The sequence below is a fragment of the Motacilla alba genome, chromosome 2 (genome assembly GCF_015832195.1).
Source record: "Motacilla alba alba isolate MOTALB_02 chromosome 2, Motacilla_alba_V1.0_pri, whole genome shotgun sequence".
NCBI classification, from domain to species: Eukaryota; Metazoa; Chordata; class Aves; order Passeriformes; family Motacillidae; genus Motacilla; species Motacilla alba.
The window spans coordinates 46,021,259-46,037,785 of NC_052017.1; the positions used below are offsets into that span (position 1 = coordinate 46,021,259).

Genomic DNA, 16,527 nt, shown 5'->3' on the forward strand with positions numbered 1-16,527 from the left:
TCTGGCTTGTCTGTCTGATTGATGTGCTGATTGCTTTTATGCTGCGAACTGTATTGCTACTTTGTTCATTTCCTAAAAACCTTCTTCCTCCTGTGACCCTTCCAGGGAGCTCTCACTGTGCATGACATAGCTGTTTTAGGGGCCCTGAAATACTGTGTAGGGGTGAAGGTATTTCCAGAGGCTGTCCACCCCATGCTGCACCAGCATTCTTACAAGAAGTGGAGTGTCTTTTATCTGATTTGGGAGAGGACACCTTTCCAAGATTAAATTTCCAGATTAAACCCACATTCTCAGTACAGTATCCTCTCACTTCTGTACCTGAAGTCTACTTACGTGGCACATCAGAGACTGTAATCTGATTGTAAACTCAAGGTATGGGTTTTCAGGGCATGTGATTCCAGAGGCATTTTGGAGATGCTTGCATAGTACGTGTTGCAACCTGGCTTATGTTTTTAGTACATGTTTAGGAGGTAGTCAAAGTCTTTATTATCACACAGTAGTTAATAAGTCAGAGCTCCTGGAGGCCACCAGGTGTATGCAAGCCAACACACTGTCCAGTTCACCTAGGAAGCCCTACACGCATCAGCCAATATGGTGTAATGAAACAAGTCCTGGAATGCCCCAATATTTTTTAAATTCCACAATGATAATGCTCATTTTTATTGGAATCTCAAATAATATGTCCATCTCTTTATTGGAACATTTATTGCCTTTATGCCTTTGCTGTCACAGAAATGATAATGTTTCCTATTATGTTCATGGTGACTGTAGTTACTTGCACTGGGGCAGAGTAGTTGCAGACAAACACTCACACAGTTTTGTGTTTATTTTGGTTCTCTGGCCACTGGCATGGGGCAGACTTGCTCAGTAGTGACCCTGTTGAACTTTCTAAGTTTTTTTTTTCATGCTGGTGGCGTAAAATCTTTCTTCATAGCTGGAGACAGCCTTGAACATCTGTCTAAGTTCTTACAACAACCCTGCTGAGTCTACAGTGTGTGTCTGACCTTGCTCTTAATGTCTGGAATATGTATCCCAGAGTTGAGAGAAATGTTATTTTGATAATTCCTTTTCTTTTTTTTTTTTTTTCCTGTAAGGATAGGCTCACTGGTAGCAAATGAAACCTTTCACACTTCTCCTAGAATGAAAGTTAAAAATAAATGTTTGCAATCCACTGAATCCTCATGCCAGTCAGCACTTAGACAAAATATTCTGCAAAATCAATGGAAATTTTACTTCTGTTAGAGGATAAGAAGTCTTTCAAGTACAAGGTGAACAAAGGGCAAAACTAAGGAGGAATCTTTTTTAGATGACTTATAGGTTCACTAAAGCACAGAGATGAAACCTGAAAGTCAAATAGAAAATGAGATACCCACAAGAAACCTGGTTCTTAATGATACTGATGTGAACCTTTAACCTTAAAAATCATGCATGTAAAATATTATTAACTTTAGACGTGCTTATTATCAGTAGCAAACAAATTGGGAGTGTGGAAATCTCTGTCCTACTGGGATTTCATGAATGCTTTAAAATCTGCTGAAGAAAAGCTGTTGGTGGTGATCACTTTCTTGCCCTCATCGTAGATGGAAGCCCAAGACTCTTGGGGATTAATTACAACAGACTGCTAACTTGCAGACATTCTTCTGCAGACATTTTTTTCTCCATCTGCCCCAGCACACAGGCTGCACACGTGCTGTGCACCAGGTATGTGGGTAGCCTACCCAGAAACTGCAGTTTGTCCTCCATCCAGTGTGTCCAGCAGTCAGTCATGGCCTGGATCCTGGATGGGTGTGTCTTTCAACACTGCCAAGTTACTTGTGTCCTTATTGAACAGCAAAATAGCATAATTGAGGTAGGAGCTGAGCAGAAGTGAATGGATGGCTAGATGGACCAGCTCCATGCTTTCATTTAAAGAAGGCTTTGTTATCTGTCTTTCTCAAAGATGGACCTCTCATGGGAGCATTAGAAAGTGCTGTTTCATCTCCCCCTCTCTTCTGTCTCTTGAGAAAGCTGCTTAGACAAGACGAAACCTCAGTCCACACCACCTGCTGAGCTGATGCTTCAGAGCCTTTTGGTTTGTGTTGCAGATATGAGATGGCAGCAGAAGATAAAGTGTTTTTATTTGTCTACAAGGTGGAAAGTGAATATTTTCTTTGTAGACAGTAGATTTCCTACAAAATCTGTTACCTTCAGAAGACTGTGAACTGCAGCAGCCTCCTCTGGTTCAAGTTTCATGTTAACAATTGCTCAAGGATTTATTTGCCTAGATCTTGAATAGCATTTCTCACAGGAAGCAGATGTCACTTGTACTTTATTGGTCTGTGCTGGCTTCCAATTCAGATTTGGTTTTACTGGAGGGTGTTGCTTCTGACCTGGAGCAATCTGGCTGCCTGGGAGATATCATACAAGGAAATGTGAGCTAAAAGCTGTAGATTCAATTGAGAAGTGGAAGAAGAAAGGTGTTCACTGTGCAATTCCCATCCTAGCTTAGATCATCCAAAGCCAGTCTTCTTTCTCTCCAGAGTTATTTTTTTCCATTGATTTTAGGGGTTTTGTTGAACTTTTGTTGCACTCTTTTTTTTTTTTTTTCTATCCAGCTCTATTTCATGCAATTTAAAGCACTGGCTGTACCAGCTGCTTTGAAAACAGGTATTCTAAATGCTTTGTGAGTCTTGAATTACGATGACTGAGGCTTTTAAGAAAATAGAAATATTGTGTGTGTTTTAACATTCAGTGAGTGCCCAATGAATTATCTCTCTAACTTTGGCAAGGCAAGTAGAATTATTCATACTTTAAAGGGTATGGGTTGGTTTGTTTCAGACTGGTTTTGAACTTGCACTAGCATGGGAGAGCCTATCTGGGACAGCAGCAAGTTAGAAAATAGTTTGGTGTTAAAAGGCAGCATTCCAGGTGGGAGCAGGAGTAGCAATGAGTTGAAGACACAGGTGGAACTAGTCTTAGTTTTGTGCAGGGAGGCCAGTACAAAAAGTAAGGCAGGAGCTATAAACAAAAGGCTGAATGAGAAAATATTTTACATTATCCACGGCGTTTTGTATTTATAAAGATACAAATGCAAGAGGCTACAAAGGCTCTCAATAGTGTGCTAAGCCTGAGCTTTGATTCAATCTATCAGAGAAGCACATCTCCATGGCAGTTCTGCAGAGCCACAGCTTATGTGAGTATTATACGGAGCAGCAAGATTGCGAGAAAAGACCTGTGCTCACCATGTGTTGGCGTATTGCTTTGTCTTCACAGAGTCCTAGAATAACTTGAGTTGAAAGGGACCTTAAAGATTATCTAGGTACGATCCCCCCCGCTGTGTTCAGGGACACCTTTCACAAGGCCAGGTTGCTCAGTGACTCATCCACTCTGGCCTTGAACTCTCAGGAATGGAGTACTCACCACTTCTCCTGGCAACCTGTTCCAGTGTCTTGCCACTTTCTCTGTAAAAAATTTCTTCCTAATACCCAATCTAAGCCTACTCTCAGTTTAAAGCCATTTCTTCTTTTCCTGTTGCTAAATGCTCTTCCAAACAGTCCCTCTCCCTCTTTTTTGCAGGCTCCCTTCTGGTACTTGAAGGCTGCAATTCAGTCACCTTAAATCCTTCTCTTCTCCAGGCTGAACAGTCCTTGTTCCTTCAGTCTTTCCTCAATATCTTCCATAGATATATCCCTGATCCTGTCACCAGTCTGGCTGAGACATCCATGCCCTGCTTTCCCTTTTGCTGAATTGTCACCGAAGTTTGAACTTTGGCTTCTTGTAGCCTTTTTCCCTGGGGTGAATCACAGTACTATTTCAGAGAGCCCTTTTTTGTTTTTTTTTTCATTCTGCACCTGTGTCTCTTCTCACAGAGCTATTCCCTAAGCGTACTAAGGAACATCACTGAAGAATTAATTTAGTTTTGTCAAGTTTCTGGTCTGACCCTTAATTTAGAGCAGTCATTTCAGTCTACAATAAGCTCTGTGTTTCTGCATGCTGCAGTGAAAGAATTACGAGCAGTCCTCAGCCATGTGCACTCAGGATGCTTTGGTAGCCCCATGGGACAGGTAGACTTCAATGCCTGAAAACTTATTATAGAATGGGGGTACAGTCAGTATGTTTTTTTCTGTGCAACAGTGGGTCTGCCTGAATGCAAAAGCTTTTACGTGATTCACGGAGGCCATTAGGAGTAGAGTGGTATGCCATCATTTCAGGCACAGAGCTCTTCAAAATGAATGGCTTTTTCCATCTCTCCCCAGGGAGCCCCGAGAGCTGTTCAGCAAGTAGGTTGGAGGATACTGTTCATAAGCCTTCAATCACAGCATCAGGAACGCAAGGCTTATTGATGGGATGAGCCGGCAGCTCTGAGTGATAAATAGGGCAAGACAGCTAGATGAAAAGAACCCGACTTTCCTTGCTGAGAAAAGGTGGACTGATTTTTAAAGTTGGGCGACCTGGACCTCTCATAAGCATATGGAGCACATGTTGGTAGAGGGTCTAGAGCTAAACATAGTACTCTGAAGGCACGATGAAGTAATCAGGCAACAGAGCAGAATGAGAAATAAGATCTCTTTTAACTGACTCAATCTTCAATATATTTTCAATGCTTTTGTCTTTGCCTCTGTTCCTGGTATTCTGGATATATCCAGTCTAGTTTGCTTTCTTTTTAATTTTTCCCCCCCCTCATTCCTTCCCAAAATTTCATATACCCACTTGGTTTTCAGTCCTCTGAACAAAGCAGACCTTCCGGCTTTGCATAGTTGGCCTTGGAGGCTAACAAGAATGTGCTTTCTTAAGTGATTTTGGCTTCTGAGGTCACAGACATAGTGGAAGAACACCTGCTCTCATCTTGCTTCAGCACTTAATCCCTGTCCCAGACAAGCCTAGAAGGGCACAACACAGGAGATGAAGAATAATATAAAAAATTGTTCAATAACTTTTTGGAACATCCGGTAGTGTTCATGGATAATGATTTTATTTTCCCTGGTTTTATCATATCCACACCAAGAAATAAGATAGAAAGACACTGTTTCTTCAATTACTGCATTTGTTGTTTGAGAGATTGAAAAAAATATGGATAATCCAAGGTCTCTGCAAGCAATATAGAAAGTCTTGAAGGACAGTTTACATGTCCTGTATGCCTGATGCAAGCAGAAATTTCTGTTCGCAAATACGGCTTTGGTAAGGCTTTTCAAGCCCTTGTTGCCCGTGTGTGTGTGTGTGTGTGTGTGTGTGTGTGGATTTACTTGATATTTTACTTTAATTTTTTCCTAATGGAGCCTATTTTCCTTCAGGGTGGCAGGACACAGTGTATCCAAGAAGTCTGCCCCATTCTTTCATGTCCCCAGCACCTCAGTCACATTCCTGCTGGACAGTGTTGCCCTAAATGCTTAGGTGAGTGGTTTTTGCCCCTAGGAATTTTGTAATTAATACAATATGTTTGTGCATAATATCTTTTGGACCAGTATTTCACAATGCTGGTAAATTCCAGAATTTGAAAGAGATTCTATTGCTCAGAGTTTATAATCCACAGATTTTGAACAGGGACTCGGGGTCAGTGTTAGGGTTGTGGTGGGTGGTACTAAGCAAGCAGCTGCAGAAGAGCATTTGAACATAGACCAGTTGCCTTGCTTAGAAGAACAAATATAGAGATGATTTCCAGCTTCATTATATATTTTGCAAAGGAGGTTGAGGTGGGAGGAAATGCCACTCCATTTCTTTGGAGTTTGCCACAAGAAAAAGGCCTAATCATTTAATATAATCACTTAAGTGAGCATTTGCATTCTTAGTTTTGAGGAAATCCAGGTCACAGGAAACTTCTGAACTTCTGCATTTTTAGAAACTATTGTCAGAGAGGCCACTGATCCAGGAGTCCATCTCATGATTGCCTTCTCAAGGTGGAATCACACTGTCATCCAGGAGTATTTTCAATTACATCTTTCCAACACATTTTAAAGGTGTGAGTCATAGGCCTCTAAGAAGGTCTAGTTCTTCCAGGTCATGACAAGCAAGGCAGTGACAAAATATGGCGCTGCCTTGTTTTGTTTCTTGCTTTGTCCACGGATCCCACAGGTTAATATTCCATCTATTTCATAAACAAGGAGCGCATACATCCTACCAATTAAATTGACTTTAGTTTGATCTATGGGGTTATAACTAGGTTTGGAAAAATTTCAGAGCCAATTACTCCCAGTTCTCCAATGGAAACTTTGTGTAGTTTTGACTATATTTTTATCTGAAATCTCTTAACAGGTCTAAGTTAGGGATACAGAGATATCTGGCCTTGGAGCCAGCAGAGCTATATAGAGTTCTGGGTTCTGATAATACTCAATATTTTTGACTGCTTGAAACAAACCTAATTTATTTATTTGCTAATTGAGAAGTGCTACAGATAAATGAATATCTGCCTGGAACATTCAACCACAGTACCAGAGAGCAATGCAGTAGAGGAATGAAATGGAGTCCAAATGCTGAGCTTCTGTTTTGGCTGAGGACATTTTTCCTTTCCTTCTGAAAACTCCCCTTGTCCTCTCCTCCCCATGCTTTTCCTGACTGAACTTTCCCCTCCTTGAACTAGGCATTCAAACTGCAGCTTTTGACTGCAGTTTGACTAATTTTGACTCCTTCAAGGGGATCTTTCTACCATTTCTTTTTTCCCTCAGAATGTAAACAAATTCCGTAATAATAATGAATTTAATTTAATGTGGTTTTTACTCTAAAGCATTTCATATACCTGAGAAAAGATTTTGTCTATTTACAGGAAAGTGTTAAAAGTTTTGGTGGGGAGGTAAAGCCAAGGGATGAGTAACACACTGCATGGTAGTTGGGAAAGAGAAAAGTTTCCAGGGATGCTGAGGCATGGTTTTTAAAGTATCATGTGGAAGACCTCCCTGCAATTGAATTCCTGATATTCAGCATACATAGCTTAGAAGAATGCTGTAGACTCTACTGGGACTTGAATTATTTGTTTAACTAGTGGTTATGAACCAGCAAAGACAACCATTAAGCCAATATCTTCATCACCACATCTTTTAAAGTGATGCCTCCTTTGACAGTGGTTTTTGACCAACTATTTGAACTGGCTTGGCCACCCAGAATTGTGCTGAGTGGTTTGCAAGGCATGGCAATAGGGTGTGGGAGAGAACTGGACTTTTGTTCACTTGCTGACATAAGCTCTGCAATTGAAGTCTTTGCCCCTAAGTAGTGCATGGATGTAGAGCAGTTTCTTTTAGGGCTACTGAGCATCCTCAACTGATTCCTTATGTCAGTTCTGCTAGAGAAATTAAACCTCTTGAGAAAGACACACGTCCAGTGAAAGGAAGGCTGGCTGTGCAAGCACAGATTAATTCCAAGTAGCTAATTTGCATGAGAGTGATGTTTAAATTGTGTCTAACTGAACAAAAGTAATTATTTAATAACTTTTGTTTAACATTCAATTTGTAAAAACTGAAGGCAAATCCAATGGAGTTTGCTGTGTGCTTATCCTTTTGTTCACTTATATCTGAGAGGAAAAGAGAAGCTTTTTTAAGATGTTCTACATTTATCAAGAATTATTGAAAAAGCAAGGAATTACAGTGTGCCAAACCCTGATGGTTTGAAAACTAGACCTAGTACTTAGTACTTCTAGTATGTACTTAGAGTGGGCATTCCCTACTTTGGATTTGATGCCTATTAAATATTGGACCTCAGAAATTATGAGGTAGGAGAGTGACAGCCATTCATAGAAGAACTTATTAGTTGGCTCCCTCCAAAAGTAAACAGGGCAATTCAAAATTACAAAAGTAGGTATAGTGTATTTGTGAAGAGCTCATGTGTATGTACTATAATGCTCTCTTTTTAAAAATAACTTACTGGGAAAGAAGCTGAGGAATAAGAGAAGCTTAGAGGAATGCAAACTGTTGTAACTTGGATCTGAAAGTGCTTGCAGGACTGCACGACTTCAGGAAGGATTTGATTTTGGTACTGTCTTCCCTGTTTAGTGCCCCAAACCCTTGCATCACTCCCATGGAACCCAAATAGTTTGCAGATTATGAAAACTAAGTATCTTGTGTTGCCTTCATTCCATTCATAAACGATGCAAATTCCTGTAGTTTTTGCAGCCTTGTGTGAACACATGGTACAAAAAGCTATGTTAATGAGATGGGACAACACCTATGTTTGTTTTTTTTTTGATCAGTGTCACTGAGTTGATTTAGCTTGGCTGCTGTGAACCCCTGAGGTAGATATGCCAAAAGAAGTTAAGACTGCTCTATTTGATAACTTATTGCTTTAAATTTAAGACTGTTTAAACTTTTTTAAGTGTACCTACCTCAAGAGCTTGCAGTGCTTACTTTTTATTCTTTTAGTTGCACTGTGCACTTTATGATAAGAAGAAAGATTTTTCCTATATAAACATGCTATAAATCATTTATATTCCATCCCACAGTAGAATTTGTTGAGATGAATGTATACTAAAAGAATTGTGAACTGTTAAAAGTACATATTTTTTTCACTCTGAAGTGGAAACACATAGCAAATGACACACTGCACATAAATTTGGTCTGGTGACAATAAGCCCTACTTTTTTTGTTGACAGTGTGGCATATTTTCAACCACATTTTGTTTCTGTTACTGTTTATTTATATTCAGGACAGAGGAAAGTGTTTGACCTCCCATTTGGAAGCTGCCTCTTTCACAGCAACGTGTATGATAATGGCTCCTCATTTATGTATGACAACTGCACAGTGTGTACATGCAAGGTAAGTCTATAGTGCTTTGATATTGTGTGCTGATGGTTGTCTGGCTTAGCAGTAATTTGTAGGGCTGTGGAATTGTAAGCCTGATACTGTTCTTTGGCATCTTATGTGGTCTCAAAGAATCTGATCTGAAGAGCACTTGCAGTTATTCTAGGAAAGTTTAAAACGTTACTGGCTCCCTCAGCTGAGACATGATGCCTCACCCTGTGTGATGCAAAAATAAAGTTACTCAGATTATGTGGTCCTCTTTGAGACTGCATTAGAATAGAAGAGAAGTTTCTAAATGATGAATTACCATATATCTGCTGAAGGTCAGTGTTTTTTATTTAGTTCCCTAACAGGACTGCAACGACTTACACATTTTTACCAAGGCAAAAGAATTAACATGCCACCAAATCGGTGAGATTTTGCAGGTCAACAGAATTAGAAGCTGGGTTTTAGCCTCACAAACCATGAAAAATTCCCTTTAAATAATATTTATAATATAAATAAATATCTATACATCTATAAATATTAATAATATCTATAAATAATTTTCATTTTCTCTGAGCTGGCCTATTCAAAGCAGCTGGCCTGTAGCTTGGGTGGATGCAATGACTGAGCAAGCAGAAATATATAAGGACACACAGGAGCACAAACATCTTGGTGATGATTTTGTGATTTCCTTTCACCCTTGTACCTAGGATTCAACAGTGATATGTAAGAAGAGGTGCTTACTTCCGGGTGAATGCAATAAAAACAAAGATCACTGCTGCAAGGAGTGTGTCTCATACATCTCTCCTGAGGAGGTGAAAGTGTGCAAGTTTGGCAATAAGATCTTCCAGGTAAGGTTTCAGGGATGGCTCGAGGGTAGGTGCCAGTTTAACAGCCAAAATAGCATGAGTTTGCTGTAAATTAGTATTGTGGTTTGTTTTTAGCAGAATCCTCACCATCTTCATTGATGATGGAACAACTCAGAGGCAAAGCTTTGCAAAATTTGCCATCTGTTTATTTTTTCTGTGTTTGTGTAAATTCTGCTGATGGTCAACTTTAAAAATTAGTTCCTCCTGGAATCTTACATGTGGTCTCCCCCTCTGTATGTAGATGTTCAAGCTGCTGTTTCATGACAATTGATGCATTTTTAGTAAGAGATATTAATTCTCTGCTTTCCCAAACAAACACTGATACTCATGGAGAAGATATTCTGAATGGTATGTAGGCTTTATCGGCTGAGCCAAAGAGTCTTTTCCATAACTGAGCCAACAGGAGCTTTGTGAAGTTCATTTTGGCTGAAAGTTACTTGATTTACTACATTTCACGTCTCCGCTAAGGACAGCACCCCTGACATCTTATACCAGGGTAGCCATGTAATGACTGTTACCTACTGCACTCTCACCCAATGTATTCAAATCACAAGGGATTTCCTGCAGAACACTTCTGCTGTTCTTGAGACCCCGTTTGTTTTTCCAAGTGGTGCAGCTTTTTTTCACACTGTGTCAGAAAAAGATTCTGTCACCTCATGGGCCATCTGTGAATTAAGAGACCCTTGAATCAGATCAGATGTTAAGTCCTGTGTGAATACTTGGTTTGCTCAGCCAGAATTGCTTCCCATTTATTCCATCTTTTGTGTACATAGCAGAAGTGTTTATTCTGGAAATTACATGTGAACCTACTGTACTCTGAGACTATGCTCCATCTGATTGGCACTTTCACACTGGCGCCATTGTGCTTTGCGAACAAATGCCTGCTTCTTAGGCACCCAACTAAAATATTCTGCTTCTTGTGAAGATTTTATTATATTACTAATATTATATGGAGTGTGAAAAAATAACGAGACAGTACATCCATTTCTGGTCTTGTGTGCAAAAAAGTAAATTCAGTGTTGCTCTGTTGAAGTCAATGGCCTAACACATGTAGAATGGGTACAGAAAATGTGTTTTTGCACTCCTGTGCAAAACCAGCTGTAAGACAAAAATTCAGGGCAGCTGCATGTAGTCAGCTGTGATGTATTCTGGTACCTTGGCAGATGCCTGGTGAGTGGTCATTAGAGACTGAAGAACATCAGAAACACCAGGCAATAGAAACATGCCCTAGGAACAAAAAATAGGAGAGAGTTAGCCTTTGATGAAGCAAGCTGAGCTGAATAAGTTAGGCTCCTTGGCATTTCAGATATAGTCTGTTTCTGTTTCTGGTCAGAACATCATGTTGAGGTGGGCACATAATTATTCACAGCTGTCTTGTTGAACTGCCTGTTCCTGTCAGGTCTATCCTCACCATTCCTTCCCAGCAGCCCTGTAAACAGAAAACATGCACAGTTTGGCTCTAAGCGGACTTGCATTAGACTGTAAGTGGGTGAGACAGAATGTTTTAGGAACCACACTTGGCAGAGGCAACACTATGTAAATAGGAGCCAGGGCAGTTCCACAAGCAATTCATCCCAAGTGGGGACAAGACCATGAGGTATATTATGCTCTGCACTTCATTTTTTCAGAGCTATACATAGGCTGTCTTACCTGCTCTGCTTTTGAGAGATTCAGCACTGTATCTTTTCTAAATATTTTCAGATGTTTAGCAGATCAAATATCTGTGAAAGTGCTGTAGTAATCTAAATTAGAATTATTTCACCATTCCTGCCCTATGTTAAAATGATGCTACATATGGGAATAAATTCACTATCTGCTGACATCTTAATCAAATATTTTCCTGTGCAACAACTTAAAGATATCACTCAACCCAGTGAATCAGGTTTTTCTAGTTATGTGAACTTAAATGAAAATTTGTGGTAGATGTGATCACAACTCAGATGCTTATTGGAGAGAAAACAATGCAAATAATCAGAACACTGTTGAAAATGCAAGTGTGATTTGGTTAGCTTTGGAAAAATGAATTTCTTACCAAAAAGGCCAAAGGGAAGAAAACCTGGCTGAATTTGATCTGTGTCTTGAATCCAACTGGCCATGGACAGACACCTCAAAATAATTTAGACTAAACAATGACACAATGCCAAGAGGGAAATTCATCCTTTCTTGTGCAATGATACATTGCTGAAATAGCTTCTTGTTGCCACCCCAGCTGATATTATATCATGTTCCCTCTTGCAGGATGGAGAGATGTGGTCCTCTGTGAACTGCACCATCTGTGCTTGTGTAAAAGGCAAGACAGAGTGTCGCAAGAAACAGTGCATTCCAGTCAGCAGCTGTCCTCATGTGAGTTTTTTAAAAGAACTGTGCTTTCATGTCTTTTCTGCTCCAACATTATCTTTTCCAGTGTTTCTTGGAAGTGTGTGCATGACAGTGGGGCGTGCTGTTTTGAAAGAAGAGATCATCTGGAATGTTAATTTAGGTTGGCATTCCCCAAATGGCTACTGTTATCCTGAATATGGTCTTCCTGCCTCTGTTCTTGCTCTGAAGACTCTGTGCTCCTTTTCTCCTTCTCCTTTAACCTCCTCTGTCCCAAGTACCTCTATTGGAACAGTTATTTTTGAGTTTTATTTAATAATTTTATACAGGGGTGAGGTGACTGTGTTAATATTTCAGTAGTGTGTATATCGTTAAGGCAAGCTACTGGATGTTGTATTTGCATTTCTCAGTGCAACGGGGCTCTATAGTTGGTTGAAAATGTAAATGAGACAAATCAAAGAAAATCAGTTCAACCAAAGTGAACCCAAAGAATGCTGTAATTTTAACGTAATGGCATAAAAAAATTAGCTTTACTTGAAACCCTGAGCTAAAGTCAGCCTTTGTTGCTTGGATTTCTGACACCAACAAATGATTTTGGTCTTATGGCTCAAGCTTTCACAAGATGGAGCTCTAAATAGCACCTCATGTAGGGGCAGATCTTTAAGCAAACTTGCAGAAGAGAGAGCCAAGTTGTTAGCATTACACCTTCTCAGTGTTTCCTTCTTGATCCTGGAAGCCAGTGGGGAAAATGTGAATCACAGACACCTAAATATAAAATTTTTAAATTAAAAACTCTTAGTTTGTAAAATTTTATATGTGTAAACTTTTGACGGAAGCAGTGGTATAATAAAGAGCCTGCACCTTGGCATTTCCCATTCTGGTGGGACAGTGGGCTTCAAGATCCTCAGAAAAGGGAACTTTTCCTGTCACTCTGGCACTCACTGCAGAGGGCAGTTCTCCTCTTAATGGGCCTCACACAAGATGCTGCATGCACATCAGGAAGTGTGGACAAATGGAGCTGTTCTTCTGGGAATGTTGTATGGCACATGGCAGTCAAGTTTGCTACCTTCATGCCATTCACAGTATAAGCAGGAAGTGAGAGCTTGGGCTCTTCAGGTCTCACACACACTGCATCGCATTTATATTTTCCTTATGCTGATGCATTTTAAATGTTTAAGATGCTTCTGAGATCAAGTAGCTCATATGACTTAATAGAGATCTTCAGTTAAGTGCATTGCTTCAGCTGTATCCATATATAAATTTGAGCATTATATGATCAGTTGAAGTGGCTTCTAAAATGAAAATAGTGGTTGGTAAAAATTCACCACTGACAGTGCTGCAGCATGGAAGTGAGACTGACAAACTCATTCAATGCTGCAATAGAACCTGCTCCAAGGCTAATGTAAAGTCCTAAACTGCCCCTGACTTCTGAGGTGAGTCTGCAAACAAGGTCTGGTTCCTTAGGGCTGGAAGGACCAGCTTTGTTACCCTGCAGCGCCATTCCCCCCAGTGTATAATCAGTCAGCCAGGTCCCCACCTTAAAATGCAAGCTGCAAGCAAACCAAGCCTCCTCCACAGGTACACATTGCATTTCTGCTCTTCCAAGCTAAACTGGATGGAGAAGTAGGAGAAAGAATGTAAACTCCAGAGTAAGATTTATTTTCCCATTCCAAGTGGGTACCAAGTAGTTTTAAAGCAAATAATGTATGCTAATTGATTTAAATATTTTACTTTTCTTCTCTGCTCCAATATCTTTGATGAGACTTTCTATCATAAATCTAAAAATTTCACTTAAAAACACCACATTTTTCAAGATAAAGATATATTTGTGGTTCTGATACTGACAGTCTGAATATGCATAGAATTATGCTGCTGTCTCTGCAAACTGTAGATGTGTCCACTCCTTTTCTCTCTTCACAATATTTTTGACAGTAAGCAGTCTCCACTGACTGTTGAAGACTGGTGTGGAATAAAGTGTGGTTTAGTGTCCCTCAGGTGTCAGGCAACATAAAATTATCTCATTAAATGTGTATCATTATACAGACAACTGAGTGTGAAAGGATTGAAGATTCACAAAGAATCTAGAATATTATTCCTTGACTTAAATGCTTTGCCATGCAGTCTTAATACTCTCTGCATGATATCGTGGATGGGTTTTTGGTTATGGAATTTTATTTTATTTCATTTATCATATTAAATTTTGGCGTGTGGATTTCAAAGTGGTAATTCTGCAGAAATTTCTGATACTGCACAACCATTTGTATTATTCAATCTACTTGTTGCAGGCTGACATATTTTTTAAGACTGTTTCTGCCATTTCTTTAGTTTTCTTGATAGCACTAGACAAAAATTTATATTTCTTTTGTTCTTTTCTTTTTGAAGCATTTAATCCCACAACAGCCATTGCAGGAAATGTCTTTCTTAGATTCTTTTCATCTGCTCTGGAGGCAATATATTTTTCAAATTTAGTCCCTCCTCTCACATTTCTAGTAAGATTGGTCCTCCTTGGCATTCTAGTGAGCCTTGTGGCTTGTGGTTTCTTTTTGTTACTTTCTGACCACTGACTCCACACAGATATTTCCTCTCTCAAGTTACCTGGAGTGCCAACCTGCAAGGTGCGGTGCACACTAGCCCCCATTCAGCAGAGCTATTAAGCACGTGTCCAGTTCTGCTGAAGTTAGTAGGCCCTCCATGTGTGCTGAAACTTAAACACATGCTTAAATACTTTATAGAAAGGGAACAATCTCAACATTTGGCAAGACTGAGTTTCAGAGATCCTTTAGACTTCTTCTTACTGAATTCACTATTTACTTGCCCTAGCTCTGCTCTAATCTGTTCCTTGCCTTGTGCCATCTCCTTTCTGATTACCCATCTTTATAATTTGTCACCTTGCCCCCTCTCCTTGTGCCTTTGCATTCCTCACTAACATCTTAAGTCTGTGGTAATGATCAGTGGTCGTGAACATGTCTCTTTTTGTACTGCTAGAGGAGAGCTTGCTGAATTTTACAGCATACAACCTTTTCTGAGCTCAAAGGCTGTGCAAAAGTTAATAGAATTAAATTCATGGCAGGTGAAGACATTTGTAGGGTTTGAGTCTGTGGGTAAATTTTGAACCCGTGAACTTCAAGTGAGCTGAAAATTTATTCAGAACACGTTCTTCCATCTCTAGAACAGACTGCATATAATGTTATACACATCTGTTATTACTGCAAACAAAAAGTTGCTGTTTTTACTCTAGTGCCAAATGAGGCACAAAAAAACAACAGCTGTTGCTATTGCACAACCAAACAACCCCCTTTCCCCAGCAATTAGTCTTGCCTTAAAAAAAATAGAAAATAAAAACCTCAGACACAAAATTGAAAACCCCATAAAAAGGAAGAAAAATCCCTGAAAATAAATTGACTCAAATGTGGTCTGCTTATAAATATTCATAGGGAAAAATGGGATCACATCACTTAGCCCACTCCTAAGGGAACCCTCAATGCTAACGAACTCTTGCAGCACATGTTAGCAATAATGGGTTTCCTTATTCTGCAAGACAAAAACAGGATCTTGGGCCAACATGGTGGCTCAAGTAACCAGCCTCAGCAGGCTGCCTTGGAGATTTCAATTTCACTTGAATTCTTGCCACTTCCAGCTCGGCTGATGATTTCAACTCTTTTATTGAAACAGAGAGGTAAGGCTGTGTAGTGCAGTGTGTGGCATTCAGCTGCATGTCTCCATTCCTACAAATATGTGTTGCTATTTCTATGTGTTTTTTCTGTGTGGTTTTAAGGGTTCCACCTTTAAGGGGTTCTGTTCTAGCAGCTGCTTGGTAGGCCTGCCTGTTGCAGCCTAGTCCTCAGCTATTCTCTTTGCCTGGGGACCTGGTAGTCACACAAACTTTTAAGTGCTGCTCACTCTGCCGGTGCAACTCTGATCCAGCCCTTTTCTGAAGTCCAGATGTGTCTCAAGTATGTTCACATAAAGTTGCATATTCAAAGACAAGCTTGCCCTGTGGATGATGTGCCCAACTGCATTCATGACCAAGGATTCATTCATGCCATGTGCGTACATCAAGCAAGAGCAGGATTGAACAGGCTCTACTCCAGTTTGCTCGATGATACTTGGAGTTCATGCCTTCCCATGCACTTTGTCAAAGCTTGGCAGCACTGTAGGCAGAAAACAAGGCAGACAGCAATAGAGCTGCCTGTGCCCACTTCCCCACTCTTTGCATAGACCTGTCACCAATTTTTTGTCTGTTTTCACAAGTTTTCTATACTGTTGAGTGGTCAGGACAACACAGCTCCATTTGCTTGCTCTTGCTGTCCTCACCTTGCTCACCTGCTTGGTGGGAATAGGAGCAGTGGTCACACAGTGGGGACTTCCTCTGTGTTCAGCTGCTGTTGGAGCAAAGGGTCAATGCTGGGGAAAAGCACAGCTCCATATACCTCTGCATTCCCTGTGTGGGAATATGGGTGAGCTCCAATATCACTGCACGATCTCTTATAACCAACACCAGTTTTTGCTTGGAAAAACACATTGTTCAGTCTCAAATTTTTCAGGCTTCTCTGCTAGCTTGCTGATTGACTTTAGGTAATTTAAGTAAAATCAGATAAAACATCTTTTAAACTAATGAAGACTGAAAAAGGACATGAATGTACATACACAGAGGGATT

General features: G+C 40.1%; 1 protein-coding gene across 4 annotated transcripts in view; it reads left to right on the top strand.

The window, feature by feature from the left end:
- Positions 1-16,527, top strand: part of BMPER (BMP binding endothelial regulator) — a 147,486-nt gene that overhangs the window by 69,104 nt on the left and 61,855 nt on the right. For all 4 annotated transcript variants that reach the window (XM_038164753.1, XM_038164763.1, XM_038164772.1 and 1 more), the window contains 4 exons: positions 5,271-5,370; positions 8,605-8,714; positions 9,395-9,535; positions 11,792-11,896. In XM_038164753.1, coding sequence (XP_038020681.1) covers positions 5,271-5,370; positions 8,605-8,714; positions 9,395-9,535; positions 11,792-11,896 — 456 coding nt within the window. The remainder of the gene's footprint in view (positions 1-5,270; positions 5,371-8,604; positions 8,715-9,394; positions 9,536-11,791; positions 11,897-16,527) is intronic.